This window comes from Echinops telfairi, unplaced genomic scaffold, assembly GCF_000313985.2.
Source record: "Echinops telfairi isolate 266 unplaced genomic scaffold, ASM31398v2 ScPeMD7_5868;HRSCAF=6743_0, whole genome shotgun sequence".
Taxonomy (NCBI): Eukaryota; Metazoa; Chordata; class Mammalia; order Afrosoricida; family Tenrecidae; genus Echinops; species Echinops telfairi.
The window spans coordinates 2,444,000-2,452,265 of record NW_022109767.1 but is presented as its reverse complement, the minus strand read 5'-3'; the positions used below and the strand labels follow the sequence as shown (position 1 = coordinate 2,452,265).

At 48.1% G+C, this 8,266-nt stretch overlaps 1 protein-coding gene across 2 annotated transcripts in view; it reads right to left on the bottom strand.

Moving 5' to 3' along the window:
• Positions 1-8,266, bottom strand: part of RIPOR2 (RHO family interacting cell polarization regulator 2) — a 310,774-nt gene that overhangs the window by 69,346 nt on the left and 233,162 nt on the right. For both annotated transcript variants that reach the window (XM_004712480.4, XM_004712478.2), the window contains exons 3-6: positions 7,894-8,049; positions 6,634-6,712; positions 4,090-4,113; positions 2,727-2,780 (exon numbers count right to left, since the gene is read on the bottom strand). In XM_004712480.4, the coding sequence (XP_004712537.2) occupies positions 2,727-2,780; positions 4,090-4,113; positions 6,634-6,712; positions 7,894-8,049 (313 nt within the window). The remainder of the gene's footprint in view (positions 1-2,726; positions 2,781-4,089; positions 4,114-6,633; positions 6,713-7,893; positions 8,050-8,266) is intronic.

The window sequence follows — 8,266 nt, the reverse complement described above, 5'->3', positions numbered from 1 at the left end:
TGGCTTAGTTTATTACTTTTACACTTAAAGAAAAGTCTATCTTTTGCTTTCATTCAAATATCAATCTGTCTTAAACAAGTGGAGGTCAACTTCCATAGAGACAAAAGGTATCAATATGCATCACCTGACCTGAAACCAGCCCATTAGCAGACAAGTAGGTGTCTTAACTGCAAGCCAGTGGGGGCCTCTCATCAAAAAACTGACTAACCGATAGAATGGTTTAAAAGCAATTTTACTTGGAATCCATGTGAGCTGCTATAAGTGGTACCACTGACCTTTCAAAGCCACCACAATGGTTTTATCCAACATGCATACAAAAGACGACAGAGTATACCCAATCTACAGCTAATCATTTCTTTCTGTTTTCCACACTTAACAGAATAATTTGTGGAGGCTTGCCTGCCTCAACAGGCAAGTACCTTCAAATAGGCTTCATCTTTTTATGTTTTGAATTTAGCAGAAATAGGGGAATCTTAGATAGGCCTAGGTAATAAGTATCTTTCAGAGAGGGAAAGTACAAAGACGGTAACCTTTGCATATGCATGTCCTCCTGTAGGTGGGGCTAGGCAGTGCAGGTGGTTACAAACTCAACTACTAACTGAAATACTGGCAGTTTAAACACGACTAAGGACGGCTCCCAGAGTAGAAGCCCTGGTGCTGTCGTGGTTACACATTGGGCTGAGATCCACATGGTGGGCAGTTTGAAGCCACCAGCAGCTCCATGGGAGAAAGACTGGGCTTTCTACTCCCATAAACAGTTACAGTCTTAGCAACCCACGATGGGTTGCTATGAGATGGGTTGTTATGAGTCAGTATGGACTCGATGGTAGTGCGTTTGGAGCCTGGAAGGTGCTCTGGTATTGTAGCAGAGTGGGTCTCACAGGGGCAGCTCTACCCTGTCCTATCAGGTCTCTATGAGTTGGAATTGACCCTATGGCCATGACTTTGAGTTTAGAGGCTCCTTGAAAGACGAGCCTGGACATCTGTTTTTCTGAAACCTTCCCTGCTCTGCACACATGGGTTCACTGGGAGTCAGGATCCACTTGATGCCAGCAAACAACAATGACACCACAATCATCGCAAAATTAAGGCAGAAAGGACTCGCAGGCTCAGCTGGATTGAGAATGTGTCCCACAGAGTGGAAGACCAAGACCCAAACAGATTATATGGCCAAGTGAGATGTGGCCGAGCTGGCACTAGACCCTAAGGTTTCTGACTCCTAGCACCCCTCCTCTCACTTGCAAGAGAAGCTGAGGCTGAACAGGAGCCTTGCAGGTGTAGTGCTTACAAACTGAGCTTCTAGCCACCACCAGGTCATCAGTCTGAAATCACCAGTTACTCCAAGGGAGTGGGGCTTTCTACTCTGGTAAAGAGACATACAGCCTCGTATTGATGGCAATGACTTTGAAGTCCAGGTTACACCGGTAGCTCTTGAGAGTATCCAGAATAAGGGGGCCACAGTTGCACTCCACAGAAGACAAGCTGGGCTATAAAAGTATCACTACTAGGCTTCTAGCTCCTAGGGGCATGGGTTTATTCCAAATAAAGCATGTTTGAATAGGTCTCTGTAATCAGTGGGTGGCTGCCGATAAGTTTGCTCAGTGACAGATTTGTCTTCCTCTCAGTAAGGGCGCCTTCAATTCAAAGGTCCACCCAGGTCAGGGGCTTCCAAGGGGATGCGCTGGGCTAACGTGAAGGTGGAGCAGTCCGCCCTGAAGGTTACGGTGACTGCCTTTGTCGATACTGCAAAGTCACCTTGACAGGTTTTCTCAAAGGACGCAGGATGATCATGGGGCTCAGAAGGAAGAAGTCTTGAGAACATCGAAATCTGCATCAGTGAAAAAAAGTCTAGAAAAGTTGTGACAGGGGAAAAGTTTTTCCCCACCCTGACAATGCACCTCTTTGTTCATTGAGGCTAGCAAGGCTTTTTCTACGAGAGTTTCTGGGGAGACCTCACTCCATCCACCCTGCGGCCCTTATCTTATACCTTTTATGTATCTTTCTGTTCCCTAACTTAAAAGAACATTGAAAAGGAGCACAATTAGATTCCTTCGAGGATGCGAACACTGCTGTTTTGATCACAGATGGAGGATATGTTGAGAACCCACAGCTTCCCATTTGGATCATTTTGGTCAATAAAAGGTTTCCCTTTTGCAGCAAAACCTTCCGACTTACCCTGGTATGTATAAGGCTCAGGGCTGGCTGTCAGAGACCCTGACCAATTGGTGCCTGTTGAAGGGAGTCATTTTGGGGGGGGGGCACCTGAAAACCAGGTCATATGAGGGAGAGCAGAGGAATCGAGCACTTCAGAAGGATATTGGGGGGAGTGTGGCAGTTGACGTAGAGTACCAAGTGGCACTGTAGAGGACCAGAGTGTACCGTGTGACGTGAGACATTTGTGTTGGGTCATTTGGATTCCGGCTCATCGCTAACCAGCCTGCATTGAGGCATCATACGCCCTGCCAGGCACCAGGCACACGGTAGAGAAAACCCTCACACAATAGCAAAAACACCCAGAGTCAAAACTGCGCTAGACTAGCAAGCTCTTCGTTCTTAATGCTGCTCTGTCATTGGTCTGTGGGAGTCTTCATTGCTTCTCTAGTTAGGAGTCAATTAAGTAAGGGATTCTCCATGGGGTAGGCGCTCAGCTCAGGCCAGAGGTAGATTGATCAGCAATTGTGAACAGAGAGACAGCGGCCAAGCCAAACAACAGGAAGGTCACTTACCTTACTGATGTGGAACTCCAGACGTCTCATGTACCTTTCGATGGTTTTAATTTGCTGGAATTGCAAAGAAGATGATTGAAAAAGTTCAGCCATTTACAGGTTAATCATGCTGGGCTTCTGAGGATACTGCTATCTACCCCCAAATCCCAGATCATGCTCAATCCATTCTTTCTAGCTGTTTTCGGTTTTAAACACAAACAAATAAAACTCCTCAATCTCACTGCCATTGAGTTGATTTCAACTCTTCGTGACTCTTTAGGACAAAGTAGAACAGCCCCTGTTTTTCCCAGACTTAATCTTTACAGAAGTCGAAAGCCTCGTCTTCTTCCCAAAAAGCGATCGGTGGTTTTGAACTGTTGACTTCGCAGTTAGAAGTTCAACGTGTAACCCGCCAGGGCTCCTTTGCTGCTCTTTTAGAGGTTCTCTAATATCTGGGAAGTTTGGGTTCTGTTTTTAGTGGAAGACACTATTCTGAGAGGTGACCTTGGCTGTATTACTGGAATCCTTGTCTGGAACACCAAAGAGGTTCATCAAGGAGGATTCCTGGAATTGTTGGCAGGACAGTGTTGCCATGGCGGATGCTTAAAATGCTTGATAACAGCTTATTCAGTGTGAAACTCCCCACCCCCCTTTCTTCAGCGTCTCTGAAGCTGACGTGCATTTAAACAGTGCTGCTGGCAAGGAGGCGGCAGCTCGCCTGTCTGTGCATGTTCAAAGACCATCATGGCGGTTTGGGTGTCTGTTCATGTGAGTGGCAGGTATTGTTGCTATTACCTGCATTCAATCCAATTGCCCATTAAGATGTCATCAAAAAGATTAGCCAATGATTCAGCAATAAAATCGAAAGCTATTTCGGAGACAAACAGGCGTGGAGGCCAGGCAGCGTCATATATAATAATACTTTAAAAGAATGCACGTCTACAGAGGCCCAAAAATGTTACGTCAGGAAGTATAAAATACGCAGTTTATGTGAAAAAGAAAGAACTGTGTCTGAATTGGCTGGAATCGCCATCCCCGTAGTTTCACGTAGAATAAAAATGCACTTTCCAATCAAAGGAGTCACAGGTCTGATAAAAGATTGCTGTCATCTCTAATTCTCAGAGAAGAGAGGAAGCTCCAAGCATCAACACAATGAGAACCCCTCAACCAGGGTTTGTTGACCCCCCACCTCACCCCGGCCCCCGGGACCTTATGCTACGGTATGTTGGAATCACAGAGGGTAGCACGTAGTCCCCATGTGGGTTACACCAAAGCCGGGGTTCTTTTCAGAAAGCAAACCCATCCATTCTCTAAGGTCGTACTGCCCTTCTCTGGAAGCAGGGTTTGCATTTTAGCAGTGCCCCAAGACAGAAGGAAAACGTACCTTGTCCAGGTCATACAGCACACCCTAAGGGAAAAAGGGAGATCGGGTTAAAACACGTCTTCCCCACATGGCTCCTGCTGTCTCTAGCTAGCGAGAAGTCGCCTGAGTTTCCGCAGTATCTGGGCAGCAACCAACGATCAGCGTGGCCAGGCGGACTTTGGCTGGATTTTTGGACATCATCTTTCAAGAAGTGAAAAATGCTGGCTCATTTAAAAAATCTATATTGCAAAAGGCAGGCACATTGTAAAGGAACTGTCATGGTTTTTCCATGTCCCAATAAACACCGCGAGAAGCATGTAGATGGACACACCAAACACAAACAATACTTTCCTCAGGGGGCGATTAAAAAAAAAAAGGGGTGCCCAGCGTTCATTAGGCCGATGTGTTTGCCTCTCAGCATATGGCTGGTGAACAGACAGGAGCTGCCAGGCAACACCGGGCTAGTCTTCACGTGGCGTGCTGCCCGAGAATCCCTGGGACGCGTTTGGATGCCACGGTTCTCACCCTTCCTAGTGCCGCCACCCTTTCATACAGTTCCTCATGGGGGGGTGACCCCCCAACCGTAACATTATTTTCGTGGCTACTTCATCACTGTCATTTTGCTACAGTTATGAATCGGGTGACCCCTGTGAAAGGGTCATTCGACCCCCCCAAGGGGGTCGCGACCCACAGGTTGAGAAACGCTGCTCTGAGGCCATTGCTCCTTTGGATGAACTCTGCGTTTTGGAGGTGGAGGGAAGCCCTGCATTTGCTCTGAGGCAGTCTTTTGAAGGCATTTCTGGGTCACAGGTGAGCTCACGGTCAGACCCATGTTTTCGTACTCGGACGTCCACCTTGCTTTTGGTGGGGGGCAACTTGGTGACCTTGAAGCAGATGTTCCTGGCCCACCATCACTGGGAAGCATCGCCCAACTTCAGAGTCAGAAGAGTAATCTTCTTTGGCATCGTTATTTATGCTCTCGCCCTGCCCACAGTTAGACTTGCCCTGAGGCCCGCACGTGGGCACACGCTCACCTGCACGGGGCTCAGGAAGGCCTGGCGCCTTCCTCAAACTCGTTTCTGCTAGTGGCGACTGCCCTTTAGAAAAATACAGCTCATCTTCATTTTTGTTGAGGCTACGGAGAACATGCACAGTGGGACAGACATGCAAACCCAAACTGAGGCTGTGAATCGATGGCAGGAGAAAGCCTCATCTTTCTCCCTCACAGCGGCTAGTGGGTATGAACTGCTGACCTTGTGGTTGGCACTCATAACAGGTAACTCCCTGTGCCCCCATGGCTCCTCTCTTCAGTACCAGTTAAAAAATGATTTTTAAAGGCCAATGTTTACTTGTAACCCCACGTTCTCAGAGGGCTTCCCCATCTTCTCTGTCCCCAGGGGCCATGGAATCTTCCCATGCTTGGAACTCTCTTCTCTTGCACCCTGAAGCACAGGTAGGTCATGCTCATTTTTCAATTTAAAAAGTGGTGATACCATAAATTGGAGCCGTGACATATGTGTTCAAACCACCTTGCCTGCCTGTTCAAACATGTATAATTGGTATGTTTCAAGAATTCTTGAGGGTGGTGATGTGCTTTGGGCAAGCTGTTTCTACACCAGGTTCACTTTCTGTAGAGCTGGGTAGCGCCACTGCTCACAGTGAACTTGGGGGAGACCAAGGGAGGCTCTCAAGCAGCGCTAGAACCCGAGTCTCCACTGGGAGAGCTTTCAGGGAACACTGGGGTTACTGGGAGGAGGAGCATCATGATTGGTGCTGCGGGCTGCTCCGTACAAGGCCAGCAGTTTAAAACGAGCAGCAGCTCGGTGGGAGAAAGACAAGGCTTTCTGATCCCAGACACACTTACAGGCTGGGAAAGCCACAGGGCCTGTCCTGTTGATTCGCTAGGAGTCGGCTTCGAATCAACGACATTGAGTTTGGTTTTCGTTTAGTTTTTTAAATTGTCTTTTAATAATTTGATAGCTCCACTCCTAAGGCCTAGGCAGCTTTTTCTTGGGATGTTTGAGGCTTTTAAATGTTAAGGCACAATGTCATGTCCAATGAACAAAGTCATGGAAACTAGTACATACAAGAGGGACTTCTTGAATCAGGGACTATTCAGACATCCATCCAACTCGAGGGGCTCTTCAGACATCTTGAACAATGCAACGTATAACTGATCTACCTGCACATATTGGTGACCCCCAAGGCCCTTTCCCTGCCTGTCTCACTGATGGATGGGTCACTCTGCTGTACAAGACCTCTTTCAGGTGTTGAAGAGCAAGGAAGTTACTTGGAGAACCGAGGTGTGCCTGGCCCAACTCTGGGCATTTTCAATGGCCTCGTACGCACGTGAACATTGGTTGCAAAGTTGATCTGGAGATTTCAGAGATCAAGAGGTAACTTTTGCCTCCTTGCCCCTTCTATGATACACACCAGGATGCAGCTAGAGCATTACCCCTGGGACCTGCTGTTCTTAACGTGCCCCACCATCCCCATCAGGGAGAAGAAGCCTACGTGAAAAGAGTGTCGTCTGTATTAACACGTTCACGAGGAGACGGTACCTACCAGACGGGAATTTCTCTTCATATCTTTTAACTGAGTTGTCAGCTTGTCCAGCTCCGCCTGGTGACCGTCCAGGTACTCACTGCAAAGAGATGACGAGATAAGATGCGAGTCCTGCGACTGTCATCGAGCCACGTCTGTTCCTTCCGAAGGGGGATGAAGGACCCGAGGCTTGCTCTGCAGAGGGCCGCCCTGTCCTTCCTGCACCTGTTAACCTGCGGGAAGCTCCCGCAGCTGCAGCCGGGACTATGCGGAGGGTCAAAGAGGAGAGCGAACGCGTGTGAGGCAAACACCCCCAAAAGAAAAAGCGATGGGAAGGAGGAGGGAGAAACGTCTATGGATTCAGTCTGGGCCCTGAAGACTTCACCTGGTTGACGACAACACTTAACAAGACGGATCGACACAGTGGCTCAGACTTAGGAAGCAGTGTGGGACGACACAAGATCAGGCAACGCTTAGTTCATGATGAGTGGGACTGACTGAACCAACACCCTAATGAGGATGACGATGATGATGACAAGGATGGCGAGGGCAGCACTGACTACTGACGTGTCCTTACTCTAGGCGGTTGATATTAGTTAACCATCCCCAGAAATACATGCAGGAAGGCTTCCAAACCCTTCCTGAGCATCTCTAAATAGCCGAGGGCTTTAAGAATTCCATGGAAAAGTGGAATTGAGGGATGACGGAAAATGTCCACCAACTTTGGGATGCTCCTTCCCCGTAGGCCTGCCCACCACCGTTTAATCGAAAAGAAATACTGAGCAGAGTTCAATATAAGCACAGTCGCTTGTATGGGTCTCCTCCAATGTTATGGATATGACGTGGCCCTCAACTTATTTCAAATGGCTGCAACCCGTTTAAGGCTTCCCTGGGTCTTGGGGTAAGAATAAAACCCTTACTTATGACAAACACACGTAGGGAGCCCTGTTGGTGTAGGGGTTATGAGTTGGGCTTCCATCTCAAAGTCTGAAGTTCGAAACCACCAACCTCTCTCAGGGAGCAAGATGGGGGCTTTCTACTCCCATGAAGAGTTCCAGTCTCAAACTCACAGCGCCCATTCTCCCCGGTCCTATTGGGTCGCTATGAGGCAGGATGGACTTAGGACAATGAGTTCGGATTTTTGAGCAGAGACGTGGGAAGAAGACCTCCTCTGTGTGACAAGCTTTTCTCTGACATCCTCCCCCCTCCCCAGGGGACGTTAGAACGCTTTACTTGAGCGTGAGAGAGGTTTCAGACACGTTAGCGGCTGAAGGTTCTTACTCGAGTCCGTGCTTCAAGGCCCTGTAGACCTCTTCCACCCTCTGAGGCTGAGGCTCTTTGGAAGTGCTGCTGTTTTTGTGCCCTAAGTTGTGCATTTTCTTGAGTTTGGCCTGAGGCTTCTTGAGAGCAGAGGTATTTTCAATGAAGGAGTTACACCTGAGGAAAGAAAAGAGGACACGGTCAGCCTGGACATCCAAGAGCAATCAGCTTAAGGAAGGCCCTTGGAATCATCTGGTCTCCCTATCCTTTGGGAAGATGCCATTCTGTTACAGCTGAACAGAATTGAGCCTTCCTCCAGGTTTTTTATTTTTCCCATGCATGTAACATTTTATTTAAAAAAAATTTTATTGGGGGCTCGTACAATTCTTATCAC